The 23526-nt window shown below is 48.2% G+C and overlaps 2 protein-coding genes across 4 annotated transcripts in view; both read left to right on the forward strand.

Annotated features, from left to right (window-relative positions):
• LOC135394734 (uncharacterized) overlaps positions 1-10725 on the forward strand; it is a 32469-nt gene extending 21744 nt beyond the window's left edge. The window contains exons 8-14 of one of the 2 annotated variants that reach the window (XM_064625635.1): positions 13-8129; positions 8497-8692; positions 8768-8884; positions 9255-9438; positions 9489-9689; positions 9967-10196; positions 10407-10725. In XM_064625635.1, the coding sequence (XP_064481705.1) occupies positions 13-8129; positions 8497-8692; positions 8768-8884; positions 9255-9438; positions 9489-9689; positions 9967-10196; positions 10407-10600 (9239 nt within the window). In that variant the 3' untranslated portion in view covers positions 10601-10725. The remainder of the gene's footprint in view (positions 1-12; positions 8130-8496; positions 8693-8767; positions 8885-9254; positions 9439-9488; positions 9690-9966; positions 10197-10406) is intronic. The other variant, XM_064625636.1, reaches the window with a different exon arrangement.
• Positions 10726-11444: 719 nt separating this feature from the next.
• LOC135396183 (alpha-scruin-like) lies at positions 11445-17766 on the forward strand. Of its 2 annotated transcripts, none has more exons than XM_064627210.1 (7): positions 11445-12064; positions 12363-12561; positions 12619-12735; positions 14151-14330; positions 14999-15200; positions 15816-16045; positions 17498-17766. In XM_064627210.1, exons 1-7 carry the CDS (start codon positions 11819-11821, stop codon positions 17656-17658), a joined length of 1335 nt encoding a protein of 444 aa, XP_064483280.1. In that variant the 5' UTR covers positions 11445-11818; the 3' UTR covers positions 17659-17766. The 2 variants fall into 2 exon arrangements, with proteins under 2 accessions (XP_064483280.1, XP_064483279.1); XM_064627209.1 differs by having other exon boundaries at positions 11448-12064; positions 14151-14334; positions 15000-15200.
• The last annotated feature ends 5760 nt before the right edge of the window (positions 17767-23526 follow it).

A 23526-nucleotide genomic window follows, 5' to 3' on the forward strand; every position in this document is an offset into this window, starting at 1 on the left:
GTGGTTCTGTAGGGAATATCCCACGACAACATGGCTGGCGTCGACGGTCAAGACTGCGGACTGGAGGGATCCTAGATGAAATACAGCCTTCTGAACGCGAAACGCGAGATATGACTGACGCAATGGAACAGGACGAAAGGAACGCTGCATATCCTGAGGACAAGCTTGGCATAGAGCAGTTTTCAGACTTGACAGACGCTACATACGGTTATTCCAGTTCCAGATGCACCAATCCTATGGATCCGAGCTGCTTGAGCAGCACCGAAGCGTCATTGAAAGAGGAGTTTCCCAGTGAAGAAAGATCAGTTACTCAGCGGGCAATACTTTCCACTTGCGTCGACTTACCTTGTTCGGAGCCCCTTAAAGTGATGTCATTCCATTCCGTGTTATTCGATAGTCTCCTTCCGACAGATATGGATGCCGCCTTGCCGGTTGGTGCCCCAAATACAAGAATTACGCAGGATGTAGGAACAGCTCTCGTCCCCCTTGAAGCTACTGACTGCGTTGAAGGTTCGAGTTTTGTTAAACCAAGTAAACCCGGTGCTGACAATAGTTCAGATGAGCTTTTCGAAACTTCCGCAAGATGGATAGGGTCCACTTATGCGGGTGCACAAGAGAGAGGTTCTTCTGTTGAACTGACGAAATTGTTTCAGCGCACTCAATTACAGGAGAAGCTACAGCGCTTCCAAGCTTCACCTTCCCGGGATGCGTCTTCTCTATCGTCGTCTTCAGCGCTAGCAGACGGTATAGAAACTGCACGGAGATCGAAAAATGCCTTGCATCACACAGAAGACTTCTGTGAAAGCGCATCGGGACAAAGTACAGCCGATCAGACTTTCTTCAGCGTTTCTCGCTCATTGAACTCGCCAAGAAGTGCCTCTGTAGGACGTCGTGATCAAAGCCAGCTGTCCGATGTGGAACCTAAAGTATCATGTATTACAGAGATATCGTCTTCTGCCCTCCTGCAAAATTCACCACTGAAAATGACACTATTAGAAAACAGCTCTGCAGCAGCAAAGGAAGGTGTAGCCCTGTCACAATGGCAGCGAAGCGAGAGAGCACCTGGACCTATCCGCACAGGTTCTCTACCTACATACCGCGCAAGAACTCCGCCAGGTTCAGGTACACCTTCTCGAGAAAGTTCTGAAGCGTCTTACTGTACACCAAGGCCGTTCCGAACGTCAACTTTGGAAAGTCTGTCTTCGAAGGAAGAACATTTACAGGTATCTTCCTCGGAACTGGTGACGACGCCAGAGAAGCAAACACACCAGCCGTGCAGCTTCGAGTCAGCCACCACTACAGGATCTGTGACAGTTCCAGATGAGAAATATATTGTACCACCGAACACACCATGTCCGTGCACTGACAGTTCTACTTCTTTACATACGGCTGGTCTGGATACGACGGATGTTACGACAGATACGACGAGTAATATGTTACGTGAGGTTTCTCATCGAATAAAAGCAATTCCAGAGCATGGAAGTGCCATGCAGTCTTCACTCGCCAAAGATGTAGATGACAGTCATGCTTCAAGTAAGACGTCGAGTAGCAGACACAGAACCAAATGGCGTCAACCAGAACATTCCATGCTGACCCAAGATGAACAGACAAAGAGGCGGGCTCTGGGGTACGAGGAAACAAGAGTTCTCTATTCAGATGTTGACGTTCTACATGGAGTAGAGGCTGCTGCTATGTCACTTAAAGGATTGGCGAATTGTGCATCGGACAGTGAGTTCTCGCAAAACAATATTGGGTCACAAGATGTCTGTACACAGCGTATACCTGCGGACACCTCTGTTGTACCGCTGGAACTATACAATGCTGGTCTACGCGAAAAGCAAAGTAACATCAGCTCCGGAGCTGGGTCATCGGTCGAACTGTACCGTGACGCCAACAGAATATGTGAAATACCGTTCAACGCAGCATCACGCAAATCCAAGGGTCTTAAGGAAGTAGAAAGCACATCAATCGAGAAATATTATAGACGTCTCTCTAGACTCCCTCGCCTGTTGCATGTGGAGACCCAAAATACACCGCAGAACACAGTGAGGGAAACATCCCTATTACCGCGAGTAGAGAGACAGCTATTTCAGAAGGAGTTACCTAAGGAACACAATGAGAAACAAGGTCTCGTGAAAGCATGCAAGGAACATTCTGAAAAGCAAATGCGAGAAGAAATTTGTGGTCAGCCTGATACGCTCATGGTGTTACAAACGACGGGAGAGAGGTTCCCGTCTAGGAAAGCCTCCCCTGCCTCTGTATCGCTGCTACCAGGAAAGCATCCCTTTAAGACAATTTCTGGTGAAAGACACTTATCCCTGGCATCACACTGGGACAATGAACCACACCCCGAACACTTGGAGAATCCAGGATATGCCGTAAGAGCAAGTACCGGCAGAAGTTCCAATTCATCACTTAGAGCTCCATCGCTAGACGACGTGCAACTGACCTGCAGTCAAAATCGCAGCAATGCACAAGAACGAGACGATCTATTCGTTGCGTCATATGAAGAGCCATCTGGACAGCAGTATCCGTCCTTCGTTTCAGAGCATCTCACCGCGAATGACCAAGAGACATCAGTGAATGCAGCATCGAATTCTAGCCCCGAACTAGATGCCGGAGTGAAGCGCTACGACGATCACAATCCTAACGGTCTGGGTATGGAGCTTCGAACTCAAGACCCTTTAAACCTGGTCGGTAGCGAATGTTTCCCAAAGAAGGGTCTCGACAAGGACTTCAAAACAGTCAAAGGTCAAAACCTCAGACGACGTTCTACAACGCCTCCGTATAGTGTGAGTCTTTGCGATGGATACAAGACAAAAGAGAAACCAAGCGTTCTGATGGAAGCAAAGATCGAGGTCTATGGAAAAGGAAAAGTTTCCTTTATTTTTGACGCTGTAGCGGACGGTGTGGAGGATGCCGAGCGTGTGCCTAGTATAAAACCAACCGAACAGGCTGTAGTTGAAGATAGCTCGCCTCCGAAATACGATGGAGCTATTGACGTAGCGGAACACGTTAACGAAACCACGATAGCAGAAGCGCATGTGGAACCGACTGACGCACATGCAAAGCATTCGGATCTCACACATGCTGAATTACCAGACACCGCTACGGTAGCGGCTGCAAAGGAAGTAACTGAAGGCTTTAAGAAAGCAAAGGCGGTATTGTCTGCCTCCGGAATCGCGGCATTTGAGCGGTCAGAAATATTTGAGCGGCAACCGCTTGACGAGCCCGCTCCTGAAGTTCTAACGCAAGTTGAATTGGCAACAGCGTCCACAGACGTAAAGGAACTGGCAAAACCTACTCGAAGTGCGAAAGTTTCAGAGGGCAGTGGTCACGAAATCGTTGGGGAACCACTGAAAACTAAGGAGCTTGAGGGTGTTAAACATGAAGCAGAAGAGTTGCCTCAGGCATTGTCATTGTCGTTAGCAGAAGCGGTTGCTCAAGGAACACCGAGAACGCTACGTGAACTGGAATGTTCTTCACATGAGATAGAAAAGGCTCTTGGGCTACCAGCGCCAATGGAACCTGCGTTTTTTCGCCCTGAACGTTCACAAGAAACGGCAGAAAGGACATCGTTGTTAGGCACACCTATAGCAGGGGCGCCTACTGAAAGCCATGAGGACATTCGACTGCAAACTCAGGAACCAACTGGCGAGACACATGCAGAAATGCATAAAAGTGCCGTGGACGCAGAAGACGTCAGAGAGGCCACGAAGAAGCTACGTGAATTGGATACTGCGATACATCCAAATTTCGATGCACTGACAACGGAGTTGACGATAAGGCAAAATGTACCGCCAGAACATATCGGTGAAGCATTGCAGACATTGGGTCAAATTGTAGCTGTCACACAAGATGTAGTCAAAGCATATACCGAGGTGCTGGCTGCTCTTCCAACACAGCTCGAAACTATAGCAGTTGAACAGCTTCATAAAATAGCAAAGGAACCGCAGAAAGAAACTGCGATAACTACGCCTGTAGGAGACAGTGTAGAGGGTACGCCGCTTGCTGCACAAGCACGTTATGCGGAAAGTCAAGAAGCTGGACTGTCCGGAACAGCTTCTTCTGTATTAGAAATAAATGCTTTGGATACTCAGAAGGCCGAAAAAGAGGCAGAGCCTTTACCGACTGGCGTAGCAGCAGTTATGTCAACTGAAGAGGACGCGGACCTGATAGAATTGAAGAAGGAAAATGTAGTAGAACGAGTTACAGAGGCATTGGGACGTCTAGGAGAAGTTGAAGGAACGATACAGGAAGTAATAAAGGCATATTCCGAAGCACCATCTATGGACAGCACAGCTGCACCAGCGTCGTTCAACACAGAGGAACGGGTTGAAGACAAGATTAGAAGTGAGCCACCGGTCCTTGAACCTGTCAATTTGCTGGCGTCTGCACTAGCAACTGAGGATACACAATTTGAAGGGCTTGTGTCTCGAAGCGAACAAAGGATATCAACAGTTTCACCAATCACTCTGAAAAGAGTACAAGGCACAGAACACTTGCCAGTTGACGTGCCACATAAAATGTTAGCGGAAGAATTGGTTGCCGAAGGTGTTCCTGAGGAAAATGGTGTGCCCGAGGACGTGACAGCTGCAGCGACATCAACTACACTAACGTCAGCCACAGTGATTGCAGACTCAGCTGTACACCAGACAGTGCCAGGCGTTCAGCTTGTGCGTCCGGATACACGATATGAGCAGCATGGCAAAACGGATGCCTTAACTATTGCTCAGCTGCCGAAGGAGGGCCAAGATACGGAGGCCGCCACTGAAGTTCCTCCACACGGTACACATGAAGTCGGAAAAGAGGAAACGATGCCTGAAGGAGCTGAAGGGTTGCCTTCAAGAGTGGAAGATGTGAGTCAGTATGATGCCAAGGAGGTAAGAGAAATCGTTCCTTTCGAAGTACATGACGTGACCCCTCGGTCTGAAGAACCCCTGGTTCCCTTGGTCCCTGAAGTAGCAGAACGCTTTGCACTTACCCAAGGGAAAGTACCCGAGACGTTAGATTCTGGTTCGCCTGTTCAGGAACATGTGGAACAGCATACGGCATTAGAACAAGACCACAAGGTCACTCGTTCGTTGGAAGCTGGTGCTGAAGAGCTGATTTTGAAGGATGAGGTATCAAAGCACGGAGCTGACGCCACAGATAGCACGGACGCTATTGAAGATTTGCGCTTACCCATGCTGGAATACATTCCTGTACTATATGAGGATGGCACGCCTATTCCTGAGGAAGTCATCCGGGAACTTAAGCGAGCCCGAAATTTGTTAGACTATGAAATGAAAATATCCAGAGAGCTAGCCAAGGAACAGCTTATGGAGGAACTTCCTACGATTGATGAGATCAAAGCGCCGTGTGCGAAAGGACATGACGGAAGAACACCCTCTGTTGAATTGGAAACAAAACTGGAGGAAGCCTACGAACCTTTAGATTTAAAAAATGTCCCATTCGATGTAAGTAGTACGGACTGGGAAAGAGAACTGCGTCAACTTCGTGACTTCCGCCTGCACTCCGAGGCTAAGGAGCCTATAAATATGAAGCCCAGCATAACCATGGAGGAAGAAAGGAGGGTTCCTGTCGAAATCACCTCGACAACCAGCGAAACTGAACCTTCTGAAATTCTGCGCGAACTTGACGTAATAAAGACAATAAGCGGGGGTTATAGGGTCCTCGTCAAATGCGAACGTGAAGTGGAGCGGCTTTGTCCAGGTGCGGCACCCTTTATTTTGACTGGACAGCTGCCTCAAACTAGTAGGGTGCCGAGCTCTGAAGAAAGGGTACCCCGTGCCTTACTTGCTGAAGGTGCGGCATTCAGACCTGGACGTCAAACAGTGCCTAGCACTTTCCAGCAAAGCGAAGTGTCAAGTGAGGACGAGACAGGGGAGGCACGCAAAGAGAGGCATCTTACCTTAGCTGCTGCTGAAGCGGCCAGTAGCGAAGAAAAACGCCACTGGGGAACGTCAGTTTCAAAAAAGACTGTGCGTGACATGGGGAGAGACAGCAATATTACTTCACGATACGAAACGAAGGAAGCAGCGAAGACTGATAACAGTTTCCTTCCGAAAGGTATTTCTAAGGAAACACATTTAAGGAGAAAGCGTACGTCATTGCCGACATCTGAAACAATTGAGGTCCCACCACGTACTCTGGAAATTCCAACAGAGGGACAACGTGAGGACGCCAGTAGTTTGCGCGTCGAGCAAGCAATAGAAACCCAGATCGCGCCGGAACCCCAAGCGAGCGAAGTACTAGATGTGTCAGGCTGTCGCTATGCAGCTCGCGATGATACGGGCGAAAAAGGACGGATGGGAGGAGGACACATTTCTAAGGATGAGGCTGCACCATTCGAAGCTTTTGTGCAGGTATCCGGAGACACTGGAGGGGAAGGAGAAGTGCAGTCTTTTCAAATGCAGGAAATCGGAAACAGGGAGATTGTTCTCAGGGAAGCCTCTATAAAAGAATGGGAGCCACCGTCGCAGAAAGTTTTCGTTGAATACGAGGACAACTCACTTTTTACAGACCGAGACCTCCCACAGTGTCTAATGGGTGAGGAACTACTACTGGCTCAGAAATGTTCAGGGGTGGAAAACGCAGCAGAAAGTTCAGTTCAGGAACTACAGGGACGGCCTTTGAAGTACGAAAGCGACAGTGAATCCTCGTTTGAAGCCGTGTGTGTGAACTCACCAATCCACAGAATCCACTCCGAACTGATCAAAGCGTGCGTGCCTGTTGAATCCCTCGTGGGAAAGTCTCCAAAAGGGCCTTCAGTTCTTAAGACGGAATCAGAACAAGATGTAGTTGTCCTCTGGACCCGGGAAGAAATGTCCTCGGATGGATATGCTGCAGCAGAAATGCGAGCAGAACGCCCATTGCCTTCAGACAGCATAGTTGAATACCTTTCAGAACACCATTCTGTTGTCGAAAGGGCGACTGATTCCGAAGCCCTTGTTTCCTGCGAACGAGAGGACAAGCCTATAGACGTTGATGCTGTGGAAACTTTGACCGAACGATCAGGTGACCTTGGTGAATTCGCACAGGGCATGCCGGCTGAAAGAAAATGGGCACGAATTGAGATGCAAAGCAAGCAAGACCAGAAAGTTATCACCGTAGAAGTAAACAACATTCAAGAACTTTCGAAAATATCCAGCGAAACGATTGGAAAAAGACTCGTTGCAGACGTAGAAGCTGTGCAGTTGACTGATCTAGGTCTTTCATCTGGGAGCATACTAGAAGACGAGGCAGTAATATCCACTGGCAACAGGAACATCGAACAGCTTTCAGACTGTTCACACGAACTAATCGCTAAAATGCAAGAGCAAATCAGAGATCAAGATGCAAGAGGAATACAAGCAAGGTCGGAGCCAGTCCCTTCTGAAAGAAAAATCAAAGCCTCCGAATTTCCGGAAGCAAATCGAAGGACATCATTGCAGACAGCTATGCGTCCCCGTTATACCGGCGAGGTTGAGCCTGCGACGCCCCAACCCACGATCCAGAAACTATCCCTCCCTGTTGCCACACGGTATGCATCGCTCGAAGAAACGCATAGGGAAGACAGGCCAAAAGTTCCCCTTGAGATTACGATGGGACGTCGCTTGGAGATGGAAGATCAGAAGCCTTTTCCTGGAACTCCAGCAGGAGAAGGGCAGGTTGGAGTGCCGCCATATGAAGTTGGTGCAGACCATACAGGCGCACAAAAGCGCGAGGAGGAATCCAAGCACGCTGAGGTAGATAGGCAGTTACTACCTTTACCTTCCCGCGAAATGGTGCCCTATCCCGAAGTCAAATGGATCGCTTCGCGCTCCCTCACATCAATCGATTTGGAAGACCAACTGTTCCACAAGCAAAGAGCCAAGAGGCTTTCCAGCGACCACTACGCTGAGAGGGGTGCAACTTTCACAGCGACGTACAAAGATCCACTACTAAGACGGCCGCAAACCTGCAGCATTGATACGCAGACCGACATATGTGCCCCGTTTTCGTTGACGTCCACAGAGTTTGCAGTATCGAGCAAGGACGTCCGAGATGCTTCTACGTACGCCTTTTTCTCTGACACGGAAGAAGGACGGAGGGTTCAGGACGACATTCTACCGCTTTACCTGCACCGGGTCACACTCAATGACAAGGTGAATGTCAGTTGATCATTGCACAATGTTTGCTCGTAATCATCCCTTAGAGCGCTGAAGTCAAGCTGAAGTGAAGTGAAGCATTCAGGGGTACCACTAAAGGTACAAGAGATATACAGGGAGTAAGAACCTGAGATATCGATAGACAGTCGGCTAGGTTTGAAATTCGGGAGAGAGGGCGAGTACTGACAGCAATAATAAGACGACGTGTGCCGAATTATCTGTTATTCTTCTAAGGGAAAATGCCCAGCGGGATCCTACTTGCGGGAGGCTGAAACGAGTGCGCAATGCTAAACGGCTGAGTACGGTACACCAGCCGTTTCACTACGTATTATTCGAAGCAATTCTAGGTCATCCTTCCTCGCAGCCATCGATCGCAGAGATGATCCGAAAGCTAGCACCGTGCAGTGAAGAATGGGAAGCAGCAGTTCCCTTGAACTGGAAGGTGAACCCAGCGAAAGACCTGGAGAAGTGGCCGTCGCCCTGTGTTCAAGATATCCGGTCTACAACCATACTCCTCATGGGAGGAATTAACCTCAGTGCGCTGGACCAGGTCCTGACAGGTACGATTGTAGTTACAAGTAGCTTCCTTTGCGAAAAAATTAGAAGACGACGACGAAGGGCGGTTTTCCTCGTAGGGTGCGTCATGCTTCGATACAACGTGGACGAGAACGAGTGGAAACGTTGCAGCATGATGCCTTTGCCACGTTATGGTCACAGATGCGTCTACTTGAGCGGAGAGATCTACGTCGTCGGTAGGTAGCCTTCAGTAATTGTACAAATGCTTGTAGCAGCGCGCTAGTTGTAGGCTAGCTGTAGACATGTAGTCCTCGAAGTCAGCTGTGACAAACATAGCCACAGAGCTTACCAGAACTATCATTAGTAACGAACATGTTCTCATTGTTTTAGAAGCATATGTGGATCTGCAACAGTGACGTGCATAAGATAGTACGCAATACAACTTGCCTACGGCACTTGAGATAGCGTTATGTTAAACAGAATACGTTGCCCTTCTGTGAATTCACCGCTGAACGTTACTCAACCGCACCTGATGCCAACAAATGGGAGCACTCAGCTGCTTACACATTGACGCAGGTAATTTAAGCAAAGTGTTCCATTTAACAGGCGGCTTCGACAACCGGGATGCCACATACGGTTTGCGCATGTCCACCAGCTTCTGCTTTCGCTACAACGCTCAAACCGGAGAGTGGAGTGCCACAGCGCCGTTAAGGCACGCCCGTGGGTACCACGGCGTCACAGTGCTTGATAACCAAATCTTCGCTGTCGGTGGCGTAGACGCCAATGACCTGTAAGCTCCACCGACTAGTTGAGGATGCAGTTTAATTATACCTCTCTCAGGTTACTCTCCAACGTGGAATGCTACGACACTGAAGAGGACACGTGGACCGTCCTGCCTAAGGGCCTATATTGCGGTCGCATGGGCATGGGAGTTGCAGCCTTCCAGAACAAGCTCTGGGTGGTGGGAGGCATCGTACAAATCGCTGGCCTGCAGACTTGTTCTACTGCCTACGTCGAAATATACAACCCAATGACTCAGCAGTAAGTCCCGCCCAGGGGCGAATCCAGACCCTCGGTTTGGGGGGGGGGGTTCTTTGTCGGAGCGCGTAGTGGGGAGGGGGGAGAAGGAAATCCAATGCATAAACTGACGTTTTTGGGAAGGCGATCGCCCCCCCCCCCCCCCCCATGGATCCGCCACTGGGTCCCGCCTTTGCTTCACATTGGGGAACGCTTGTGTAATGGGAACCGTGGGAAGGCATAAAATCGTTCTATGCAAACCCTTCAGAACGAGCTGCAGTTGCGGATGTTGTAAACGCAGGTGGACATATGCCGCCAATTACCTTCCATCACCCCGGACGTGCGTGTCGCTGCTGAACGTGAACGACAATGCCTTATACTGCTTCGGCGGCATATTTTACAACTGCGTGGGGCCGTCGCGAAAGCTGCTAACCATCGAAGACATTCTTCAATTCAACGATAGTAATAACATGTGGAAGCAGGTGGACTCTCTGCCATCTCCACGCCATAATGCCCACATCTTACAGTACAGTAAGTACAACATTACAAGGAAACAATCAGGAAAGCGTTTCTCAACAATGGGGGCCTTATAACGGCGAGAAGTCAGAGTGGGTCGAGGTGCAGAAACCTGCGAGCGTAACGCAGGGGATATCTAAGAACATCGGCCCGTTGACTTACAAACTCGCAGGGCGCTAAGCATGCTTTGTTGGAATTTTCCAAGACTTCTATCTTTTTGTCCAGGGCACCAGGTGTTTGTGGTAGGCGGACAGGACGTGGAGCGGCCCGACGATCCCCTGCACGGCGTCCTCAGCGTGGACACATCGGGCAGAAAGTTCCAATGGAAGGCTCTGAAGGACGTGCCGTTACCTATCTCGGCCTACGGGGCTGTCATCATCCCACCCCTGGAAGAGCCAGCCCAGCGCCCGCCCAATTGACCTCCACCGGATAACAAACTGGCTATTGCCAGAATCACCATAGGATCTCAATAAATTATTCTATGTCCCTATCAATAAATTATTCTATATTCCTGTAATAAACTGGTCTTCGGCTATTTGAGGCATTTGAGAATGGTCTTAGAGATGATGAAGGGCGATTGTGAGGAGGAGGTTGGAGGTTTTGTGACTCGATGGCAGTACGTACTGAAGTGTTCTTTCAACATGCAATGAACGAATGAGTAGATGCACGGGTAATGTACCAGCCTAAATATGTGTGGGGGCATGTTGCACGTGCCCAGGACAATTTCGACCTCCTGGGGTTCAGCGGAGGAAATCCTCGGCGTACCGTGCTCGAAGCAATGTGACCCCCACATTTCTACCGTTCTTGACCAGGGACGGACCAGCGATCCTGAGCTCTGTAGGCCTTCACATCAATCGTGAAATCGGGAATTGGATAACGCCATTCGAGGCTGCATGCACGATTGTAAGGGCGGCGAATGCAGGCGTAAGGGTATTGAGTGCGGTAGCCATTGTTTTGCGGGTTCACCCGTGGCTTACCCTTCCAAGTTGTTTCTTGGCTAGGCTTACAAAGGTTCCTCAAAGCGCTGTGTTTCCCGCGATCGATCCTACACATGAACTACCTTTCTACCTAATTCACCATCGTAAATTCATGCTGTCTTGTTAATTTAATCGTGTATGAGGTGTAACATGTGCTGCGTGTCTTTCAGGTTCTGGCAGCAGCAGTTCTTCCTCACTTCTGCTGGAACGTTTCCGAGAGCCATTCACGGCAAACCTAACCCTACACGCATACACAACGCTGCACTGCATCTGTGTATGGTGTACGCCTGTTTTCTCCCTTTTTATGGGCACCTTGAAATGTGTATAACGAGTGATAAGTACGAAGCAAAATTTATTGGTGGATTGACCACAACAGGCGACGGTACATGTTCAAGCGAACAGACACACGGGAAAAAGAGCACCGACTTCGATTATTTGGTCACCTGTTTTCGCACACAGTACAAGAGTTCCCCGACACTAATGCTGATGAGTAATGATAATGAGGTTCATCCATCTGCACGCTGCTGCGGCTGAGCATTCCAGTTTCGATCTCGACGGCTGCACACAAATATCCCGTCTAGAGGCTCGAGTTTTCGCACAGCAGCTGCAACAACAGGAAGAGTTACGTGCGAGCTGTGAAATCAGCGCGTGCCTCACGAAATGTCTGCAATGGAACCATCCGCGCCAGAAGGAACAGCCAAAGGATCCCAATGGTCTGAAGCATCAATAACCAGTGCGCCACTGGCAATGTCATCTACACTCCCAGATCGGGAGCCACAAGAAAGGCCGGACAAATCCGCAAGGAGGAAGCAGGACGAAGTGATCTCCACTAGTAAGGATGACTTGCATGGTCTCCCACCATCCAAAGAACCAATTCTGCGCCAACCATTTATGATTGGTGGTAAGGTAAGTACCTACCTCGTTTGCCTGTTAGCACTATACGAAATACATTCGATACTAGTATACCCTTTCATGTCAACGTTTCATAAAGCCGCTGTTGGCTGGATGAGATAGCACAACGGGGCGGATAAGGATCAGAGTGATGTCAGTCTCACAGCCGTCCTTGTCGACCTTCCCGAACGTTGGCTCTGCCTTCGCGAATAGCTACTTCCCGTGTTATCACAAATTTCAATGTGTATTTCGTGTCAAGAACAGATCAGACTGCAAGCGCAGTAGATACCCAAGTCCTTCTATTTCTACACAGAAGCCAGGGATTTCAGACATAATTCGCCAGCTAACGCCATGCAGCCAGGAGTGGTACAAGGCGGTTCCAATGAACTGGCAGGTGAACCCAGCCAAGAATTTGGAGAAGTTACCTTCACCAAAAGTCCAGGATGCGCGTTCTCCAGCTATGCTCCTCTTAGGCGGAGTCAACATATCCTCACTGAGTGAGGTCCTCACAGGTATCGAACATCATTGCGCTATGAATTTATGGCACATAAGTATTTATGATCCTGCAGGATCCCTGATGCTGCGCTACAATATAGAAGAGCGCAAGTGGAATTCCTGTAACCCGATGCCCATCTTGCGGTACGGACACAGATGCGTGTATTTCAACGAAGAAGTATACATGATTGGTGCGTGGCAGTTGCGACATGAATACCTAAGAGAACTTACACCAAGCATTTGGCGGGCGGCTGTTGCACTGGTATTCACTTATGGTGTCTTCGAATGGTTGCTTCCGATCGCTTTAGAGCGCTCTGGAGCAACGTTTTATCTACCACTGGTCGAAACAGAGAACTCTCACCCCCACTCGACTGGTTCATTTGGAGCTCTTTGCTCCAACTCGGAGCGGTCTAGAGTGCTCTCAGCAACGCCGTCGGAACGATTGCAAAATCTCGTTGGGTTCCGGTCACGTGACTGCGCCAGCTTCCGCTGAATAGTGTTTCTATTCCGCTATGCCTGGCATGTTCTGCATTTTGCGTCGTCGTCGGTTTGGCTAAGTGAGAAACACCGGAAGTCGCGTGAGTTAACCTTCCCTCTCCGCTCCTCTGCTCGAACCTGCCGCGTTCGGCTTCTGCACGATTTCCTCCGGCTCGGAGCCGGAGTGAGACGCGGTATGACCCGCTCCAGCTTGGAGTATCGAATGCACCATTAGAGTACATGAAGTGGAACTTGAAAATGAAATACAGCGGTTGGTACTATTCGAAAGGCTCCATATGCAAGAACGGCTCGCTTTCGTACCATCAGCAAAATCTTACAAAAAAAAAAAAGTAATCGCCACGCATATTATACCGGTGTGATCTCACTGACACATGTTGTCGAAGATTGAGGATCCTGTTGACTGGACCACGCCAGGAGACGTACGGCGACGCTTTTGCAAAAGGGAATCGAAAATAGGTCGCTGCCTGCATAAGATGTACGTAAGCGTTCCACTATGTAGTTCAGTTACTTCTGAACCGTCACAATAACACTGTTAATTGAATAATACATTACTCTCGCTCTGGTCTCACGGATCTCTGGAGCCCTTTCCGCCCGGCGTATCCTCGCATCGTCGTCGGGGTTCGCTAGCGGTTCGACGGGTGCTCTCGTTGATCCTCAAAACACACTCTTCCGAGTCTTCCCTTGCACTTCCCTCCACTCAAGGACCCGCTGGACCACCCTCCAGCAGCCCTTGAGTGCCCCGAGTAAGGTTCAAACCACCGTGGTTCAAACAGAGCGGCCGACTACTGGCGACATAGTTAGTGTGGCGACATAGGGAGATTGCACAACGGCGGCAGTTGCGTGACCGAAACCGTAAGAGACCAACCACTTGAAGCGCCCTTGACTCTATGGATTCCTTGACGGAGTACATGGTGAGCCCCATTCTCAATAGCCTTGGAAGGACATTGAGCACGCGCTCGGTGCACGTAGAGGCAATGCTGCCCAGGCTGTTGAGAATCTGGCCTACTTTAATGGAAGCCGCCGAAGATATAAACGAAGCTCATCCTTTCTTCCTCTTTTGTAATGCATGACGAACCATAGAAAGACTCTGTTGTGCTTGTGTTGCTAGGAGGTTTTGACAACCGCGACGCCACACACGGTCTGCGTATGTCCACAAGCACCTGCTTCGTCTTTAACGTTCGAGAAGGCGAATGGAGGAACGCGGCCCCCATGAACCAGTCCAGGGGATACCACGCCGTCGCAGTACTCGAGGATCGCATCTACGCAGTCGGTGGAGTTGACACAACAGATGTGTACATTTCCTGTCTCTATTCGTAGCGGCACCAGCCGTCTTGCCCTGTCACCGCTGTCGGAAACGTTCACGGTTTCAATGCCACAGCCGAAGGCACGTCACGCCACAAAAAGAAATAAGCTCTCCCAAGCGTGCTGCGGACTCGATGATGGGTTGGGGATCGTCATATCTTTCTTCTGCTTCACTCTGCGGTGATGCTGTTACAACGTTTTTATCGGGACCCCGATGTGCCTACCGTTCCATGGAACAAAAGAAACCTTAACGATATTAATTATCAAACTATTCAGACAAGAGGAACAAAGAACATGTTGAACTGCATAGTACGACTTGCGAGTTCCAAACATGTCATTTGGCGAAACGAGGTGCAATTTCTCCAAAATTCAGTCTCACCTTATATAACCATTGCAGCCTAAAAGGTCACGTATTACCAGACTGTACTAAAAACAAACCCCAAGTGAGGGAAAGAGCGACGTACACGAAGCCCTGTCGCCCCTTTCATTTTTTTCCCTTTCCCTGACCAGGGCTCCTCTAGTACAAGCTCACCTGCGCCCTGTTCTCTTGTCCAATGTAATGTTTGTTTGTGTTAGCGAGGACCAGACGAAATTATAGAAATTTCAAGCTGTGGCTTTACCTACTTCTTACCTTAAGAACTTTCTTTGAAACAAGCTTCCTCTCAAGCGTCGAGTGGTACAGTGCGGACGATGACACCTGGACCATCCTGGAGAAAGAACTCTACAAAGGCCGAATGGGGATGGCTGCAGCAGCTTTCAAGGGCAACCTCTGGGTCGTCGGAGGCATTGTACAGATCACGCCACAGCACACGTGTGCCACTGCCTACGTCGAAATATACAATCCCAAGCAAAAGCAGTAAGAACAGTGTCTTATCCTATTAGAACACGTGGTCAGTATGAAATAGATGAGAGCGACATACGCCGATGGGGACAGTGAAATCAGTGGGTTCTTCAGGATCGCCGAAAGCTCGTAATAGAGACAGACCAGTCACGAGCCGTCAAGCAACATTTACGGCGCTCAAGACGCGTTCCTTGCTCCGTACGTGTGCAAACAGGGAACTTGGTCTTTGGTAAGGACCAACAAAACACAAGGACAAGCTGTTGTGTTGTCCTTCCGCTTTTCCTTGTTCAAAATGAGCTTGCTCCACATATCACCAGGCTGGCTCAGTTGGAGTTGGCTGTAGAGCCCTATACAGTGACTCAGTATGTGTCCCTGTAGGTGCCCCACCTTTGACCTACTGTAAATAAATAAATAAACCAGACAGTCCCCAGGCGCTACTGATATGAGCGCGGTGTCTTCTACTGACGTGAACAGTGGTTTATTAAGGGCTTGTGTTTTACGTGCATAACGTATCATCGATGTGACCTGTCTGCGACAGGAAACCAACGGGTAAAATTGTGAATCACACAACGCAGCCATTGGACATAGGCCCTTTGGAGTGACGCTAAGCACTTTTGCACTTGTTCGCAGATGGACATACGCTGCTAGCTATCTGTCCACTCCCAGAGCGTGCGCTACGCTGCTAAACGTCGACGACACCGAACTCTATTGCTTCGGGGGTATCTTCTATGATCCTTCGAATGCGACACGAAGGTTAATAACCTGCAACGACATTGCTGCTTATGTGGATGCACATACAGCCTGGAAGAAGGTTGCAACCATGCCAGAGCCACGTCACAACGCGCACCTTCTCCGCTTTAGTAAGTTTTTTTATTTTTTATCCCTTGTTAGCGCCGCAAAGCAACTCTGGCTATGAGCGGCGTACAGACGTGGACAGATGGAGAGACGACAGCAGGAAGGAGAGGGGGACAGGGGGGGTTAGTATGCGTCCTGGGCCGACTTCAGGGGGAAGTGTGCCGACATTCGTCTGGAAAGCCTTCGGGAACCCCAGAGAGAAGACCAGACAGCCCAGCCGGTGGTATAGGATTCGAACCCATCACCTCCCTGTCCTCATCATGACCTTGGCTGCCACGAACGAGCGTGACGGCTTAACCCGCACGGCCATGCCGCTGGTTTTTAGTAAGATCAATTGAATGTGGCAGCGATGATGCCACTACTGAACAAACCATTACAATAGTTAATGAGCCAAAGCGAAAACGACGTGCTGAATGGAATGTAATGCATGTAATGTATGGTCGCTTCATCCTACCGTTCAGCCCTTGTAGTCGATACGTATACGGCGTTGCCTATAGGCAACGCCGTAATGCGGTAAATACGTGTAACTACGTAAATACGGTGTCAGAGGCCTTTGTCAAGCTCGCTGTGGAGCTTTTTTGCCTCTGGCTCCACCATAAGAATGAAGAAATAAATTATTATTATTATTATTATAATGATGGTAGTGGTGTAACGAAAGAGCAGAGGGCATCATGCTAACATGTAAGGTTTGTTTCGGGTCAAGGACAGTGCGGTCATTATTGTATATGTCACTTGGTGCGGTAGCTCTTTCCATCACCCCCTATACTGGGTCCCCCTCCATACCAGGCGGAACACGATAAACATATCACACGCAGAAAAACATATCACGTGCTCGCAGAGTGGTTTTGTTGGTTTTGCGTCATCGCCCCGCAGGGGAAGTGAGGAAGCGGCGGTGCGGCGCATCACCCAGTGCGGACAGCACCCATCGCAAGCCCCTAGTGATGACGCCACTAGGTTTAGGTGTGCTTCCTTTGCGTGTTCTGATCCAGGGCTTTGTTGCCAAGGGAAGGCCAAATTCTGAAAGTGGTAATGATTCACCAAATATACCAGCTGCTCTTTATGTTGCCATGGACACGTTACCTTTGGGGGCTACTAAAGTTTGTCTGTGCACAGGTGAGAAGCTAAAGTTTGGCATAGTGTCTGTCCACTCACAAGGCAGCAATGAGGGGGTACTCGTAGACCGGAATGGTTCTTCGCGTGTGTCCCTAGAAGAATCTACGTAGGCTCACCTTGAGCTGTTACCCCTATTTGTGAGAGCTACCAATGAGGTCGCTTCACGGACAGTAGGGGAGAGTGGGAAGATCGGAGCTGCACAGACAGCTGACCTACTTGCATTGCGTTTTGCTGCCCTTCCAGTGAACAATACAAAACACATAGCGCACAGTGGTGTGATGTAAACTGTGCTACACACCAGACTTTCGCAGGCTAAGGTAGACTGTGCCGCTTTCTCTCTCCAGAGGACCGTACATTTTTGGTAGGAGGTCAGAGCATGGAGTCACCAAGCAAACAGTTAACCAGCATCGTGGTGGACGATGGAAAATTCAAGTGGAAGAGCGTGGGTGTTGTGCCTCTCCCCATCTCTGCATACGGCATAGTTATTATTCCACCTTCGGAATGACAATGGCCTTCATATGGTCCGTGTTCACACCTGACTGCAAACGCCCTGCCTATATCAAGACTGCCAAGTTCATGTATAATAACCATGTATAAAATCATATCTTACGGACACACAGAGCAGTTGTGAGATGACATGGGTGTCTCACCAGTGTTTTTCCAGTATTATGTGCAAATCGTACGCAGATCTCTGTTGCTGAGTGGTCCCTATGCATGTCTCAACATGTGAGCACTTTCATTTCACTGATACTTCAAGAATAGACGCTCTGGCCAGGACCACAATGAATGCTATGCGTCTCGTTCCCTACAGCAAACTGTCCCGTTCATCACTGCTACGGCTAACTGTCCCTCTCAAGGTCAGTCCCTCACTCTTTAGAATCTGTTATGCTAGAGTGTTGATAAGCACAAGGGTCAAAATGAAATACCTATATGCTTCAATCCTCTCAACAATATGTACTTCCAGCAACCACTATGAATCATATAACACAATGTATGACGCGTGGTTGCGTTGTGTATGTTATTACCCTGACATTACCGAATGAGGCGCTACAAGCAATGCGCTACTATATCACGGGGATCAACACCTACATATCATCCCTACATTCTGGTCGAACCAGTACCTGTAGATAGGTTTTAACTACCACACTCTCTCTCACATCATCTTTCCCATAATCGTCTCCGACACACTCAGCATAGTTTTGGCGCTCTATGGCCTTTGTTGCCTTTGTGCCATTAAACACATAATCAATCAATCAATCAATCAACATTGTGGTGCAAGCTCTTTAATAAAATACGCGGAGTACCCAAATTCATTAGAACACTTTAGCTGTAACTAACATAACTGTTAATGAAGCAGACATTAACAAAGCACAGCTTTATTTGGTGATAACCATAGCGGATTTCCAGGCATATCCCTTTTCGTCGGGAGACTTACAGATGCTGCCTTTCAATGCTCGAAGCACGAATCGGGTCGAAGCGGAGACACGCTTCCCCGCGCTTCATCACATAATGCAAGTGTCCCCCCCCCCCCCCCCCCCCCCCTGTGACAAAGCGTTTTTCGCGTGCAGTCCTCGCACCCAGCACAAGACCGGGTCTGCCCTTGAAGCTGTGGTTAGTGGTGACCAGAGCTGTAGAAGTCACTTACAAAGTGCAAATAAGTTACTGTTACGTGACTTTAAAAGTAACTATGTTACAGGAAAAGTGAAATGTTATTGCCAATTATCTAGATTAGTGTTAATATTTAATCTCTCTCACTCGAATTCCCAGTATGTAACTCCGGCCCATTTCTTTTCAAGCCGTGTCGATCACTCTTGCGAGCTTTTACTAAAAATCAGCCACACCGATGCCCACAAATTCTCTACCTTACAGCTTGGTGTCTCAGAATGGAATTCGCTTTCCGCCGAATTAAGTGGTTTCAATTACTGATGTTGTGAATTTCAAATTTGCATGCGAACAGCTGTTCTTTTGAAAGTTGAGTGTACATTATTGGTATGCAGTTTTTGTGTGTACACTCTGTATACATATGCGAATGTTCCGTAATTGTTGTTATTGTATATTTCGTTTTTGCTCTTTGCAATCCCCCCTTATGTAATGCCCTTTGTAAGGGCCCTTAAGGTTTAATAAATGAAACGAAATGAAATTATTCCTGGTCACTCGTGTTCGAGTACACCACATGTAACACTTTGGAACACTGTGTATCAAACGTAGTACTTGTTGAAAGCAAGCTTCTGAGACAACCCGCATTCCCACTCGCTTCATAGTCCAGCTGATAATGCCGATAAATTTCTTAATTACATTTTTCTTTAAGTTCTCGTTAGAATCACTCTCTAACGTTCCACCCCAGGACCTAACACTCGCACCGAAGTTCGATTGAAGAAGTAACTTTCCTCAGAACACAAGTTACTCGAAAAGAGTTACAGATAGAATACAGTTACAGACAGACGTTTTAGAAAGCAATAGGTTACAGTAGTTAGTAAAATTAATTACTTTCAGTAACTCAATTACTTGTAATTAGTTACACGCACCGCCCAATTGGTCTGCGTCGTGAGGTCGCTCTCTGCATGTAGGACAATCCTTAGCGATTGGAAAACATTGAAATGATGCGCGCTATTCTACTGCCCTCGTGATTTCAATAGGAAGACGTGTGCACGGTGTTTGTAGTTCAATTCGAAAATGAAGACTGCCACGCGATCAGAGGTGTTTTCTGGACGCCAAAATTTCCATAATATTTTTCTTCCTATTTCACTCCCCCGGTGAGGAATCTTTGCAATGCAACCGAATAATGACTTCAGAAGATATAATACATTCATATTATTTCTCAGAAGCAACTGTCACAGAAGTAAATTGCGTAGTACACAGGCGAGCTGGTGGATGAACAAAAGTGCTCGCGATAGAGCGGTATGTTACCGTAAAGCAACCGTGTGTTAACGTATGTGGTGGGAGGGGGGGGGGGGTTGAACTTCCCAGTCCACCACCTCTGGCTACGCCATTGTGTTTAGAATACTTTGAAAACGAGGACACGAAAAGCAATCAACAGCGAGACAGCGGGCATTGGTTACCATGGCAACTCTGAGAGACCAAAACAAACGCCAGCATGGCAGGAGTGGGTGCCTTGATCCCGGTGCGTTTTCTATCTCTATCTGCACACTTCATCTTGCTCCTGACTATGCTGATGTCGCGTGAAGACAACGTAGTGGCGTGCTTGTCGCCTCAATACAGCGATGCGGACTACAAGCGAGCAGACGACGCAACCATAGCCGGGATATCTCTCGGGCTGATTTTCATCGCAGTGGAAGGAGCGGGTTTCTTCAGTGGGATTTCAATGTTTCATCCTTGTCACGCTCTTTTGTCCATCGCTTCACACTGCGCGGCGTCCGTGGGGCTCGCCTACTCCATTGTGGAGATGTGGAGTTGTTGGAGCTACTGGTGGATATTCGCGTTGTGTAGCGTTCTGCCAGCACTGTCCGAGATGTACATCGTTGTCAGTGTGCTTTTCCTCAGGAAGACGTGGTGACTGTGTGCAAATAATCCGGTTTGCGTGCGTGCACTCACTCACTCTTTTTTTTTTTTTTTTTTTAGTGTTAGTTGATATTTTCCAACTTTCAGAATGTGCGAAGCGGCATTCAGCTTGATTTTTCTGTCCCTTGGGCTCGCGTTATGTTGCGCTTGTGATATCCCTGCTTTTATATTTATGTTACTTTGATTTTTACCTGTGTTGTTTATCCTCTCCATCATTCTGTTACCCTCTCGTGCTCAAACTCCCCCGTCAACTGTATATATGTGCCTGTACCATGCTCATATTTTCGCAGCCTGAAGAAGTGCAGTCTCGTGCACGAAAGTCTTGTTTACCATGTGTAAATATATAAGTTGCTACTAGCGTTTAATATCACTCTTTGACTTCTCACCGCCGGCAACTTGACATCGCCTATTTTTTGCTTTCGTGTCTATTTTTGCTGAGATACCTGTAGTAAAATGCGATTAACCAATGCATTTAGGTTGTTTCGGTATCATTGCAAACCATACGAAGCGCAATTTATAACTCAGGGCGGTAAGGTGTATACCAAGGACATTTCCCTTTGTGTGGAAATGTAGAACATTCAGCGACCCAGGCCAGGAGTGCCAGGAGGCCAGGCCGACAGTATTTCGAACAGAGACTGCAATTCTTCTGGCCGGCGTCCTGATCATTGGGATGCTGTGTTAAAAGTTTCATGGGTATTATCCGTCAACAGCAAGCTGTGAACCGGTGAAATGAGGCGAACAACTTCCGGCCTCGAGGCGTAGTATCACGACTATATAAAGACGGTTAGAAAGGTAACAAGGTTAGCGGTTTTATGGAGGTGTTTCCGACGCGTGCCAGCCTGTTTTTTTATACATTTTCTTTTAAAGTGTGTGTATTCATAAACATGTCGTGCAACAGATCAAATAAAAAGCAATATAAAGAGTAGAGAAGTAATGAAAAAGGAGAAAGGTCTGGAGTTTGTGAAGGGTTTCTAGGGCACCTTGTGAATTGTTAATGCCGAATGATGAATTGTGTTGAGCCTTTACATGAGATATATCTACAGCCGAATTATAGTAGTTAGAACCGGGAAGTGGCTGGAACTGAAAAAATTGTCAACAAACACACACTACAGCACTGCTTACGTATTGACACTACTACACTGGTGCGAACGATACGTATGTGAGTGAAGTTGCGACAACTGGCAAGGCGAGCCCCAGAAAGTACTCTACGTTAAAGAGAAAGCAAGTTTCAAGATATCCTGACTTTAACATGAGGGTTGCGTAAGAGCAAGCGTCTTTTCAGTACAGTCAAATAAATTACCGAAATAAGCCCAAATTTTCTTCATTTACTATCGGTTTCATAGCGATTGCCAGAATACACATGCCACAGCCGCCCAATAAGTCTGGTAGACCTGCATGTTCCCTTGTGAATTTGAAGAAGCACTTCTGTTGCAGGCATGTAAACGCAGAAAAGCGCGAGTGTCAACCGAATTAAATAATGAACAACTTCGTGAAAATGTGCATAAAGATGACTGGTGTGACCAACCGGTGGGATATGCGTTTTGCCGTGCTTGTTCATTCTCGCATAGAAGTAATTGTTTCGGCTACGCGTAGCCTCGACACAAGTACCAGTTTCACGCAAGATCGCTGTTACAAATGCACATCCCAGCCTCGCTTCCTCGTTCCATTGAGACCCTAATCCACTGCTTCCGTCTGAATGTCCCATAGTGTCGTCGCTTTTTACATATGATCGGAAAAGCAGCGTCCCCGAACTGCTCCATGTTCGGTGTCGTGGGAGATGTCCAGGACATTTTGATGTCCTGCGTACGGTGCGCCGAAGCTCGTCGCCTTCTACTGTCAGAGCTGGCAGCAGTGGACGGCCGTTCGTTCAGTGTCTCAGAAGTACTTGGGCTCTGGCATCGCAGTGTCACACATGGCGTTCGCCGCCGTAATTTTTTTTTTCAGCCTGTGAGTGTGTTGTGAACAGGGAAGGGTAACGGGAACAGAAACGGTATATTACCGAAATTGGAGATTAGTAACGATAACGGAAACGGAAACGCATACCACGGTCCTCCATTACCGTAAACAAAGGGAAACGAATTTATCGTCCGGTATTGAATTCGGGTAATGGCTATTCCTGTTGTGCGATGACATTTGAGTGACTTGTCACTTTTTTTTTTTTGATGACTCCATTCCCTGTAAGGCTCTAAATGCTACACGAGAGCATGGAAAGAAAACGCAATATTGGATCTCGAGGGTGCATACGTCGCTTACCTCGTCCCAGTCCTCATAACTCCATGACATCAACACATGACTGTACTCCACCATAGCACGAGGATGACAGGCTACGATTTTTAGTTACTTATTTTGTACTTTTGTACTTATTTTATTTCACCATGGCCATCGCAGTATAGTGTCCGCTGATGAATGCGACATTCGATGAAGGTTACGCCCATCTTGAGTTGCTGGACTCCGCGTGACTGAAGACTGAAGACATGTTCCTTTTTTTTTTTTTATCTTGCAAGATGAGCGCATCCCAACGACGTAAAATTACTTGTATAGTCTGTACGCGTGATACCGAAGCAGCACTTGGGCGAAGCACGGTGCTGAGATAAAGTCGGACGGGCTGTCACCCCGCAGCTCTGTAACGACTGTTCCATTACCAGAAACAGTAACGGAAACGTAACGGAAACGAAATTGAAAGGCCGGTATCAGAAACTGATAATGGAAACTAAAATACAGCAGTAACGAAAATGGAAACGGTAACCAAAATACGTCCGTTATCCTTCCCTGGTTGTGAGTGTGGGTTTTCCTGTTCGACTGTTTGCGTGTTCCGTGACAACTCAGTGCGCGTTTGCAATTGTTGTTGAATCAC

The sequence above is a fragment of the Ornithodoros turicata genome, chromosome 5 (assembly GCF_037126465.1).
Source record: "Ornithodoros turicata isolate Travis chromosome 5, ASM3712646v1, whole genome shotgun sequence".
In the NCBI taxonomy this organism is placed as follows: Eukaryota; Metazoa; Arthropoda; class Arachnida; order Ixodida; family Argasidae; genus Ornithodoros; species Ornithodoros turicata.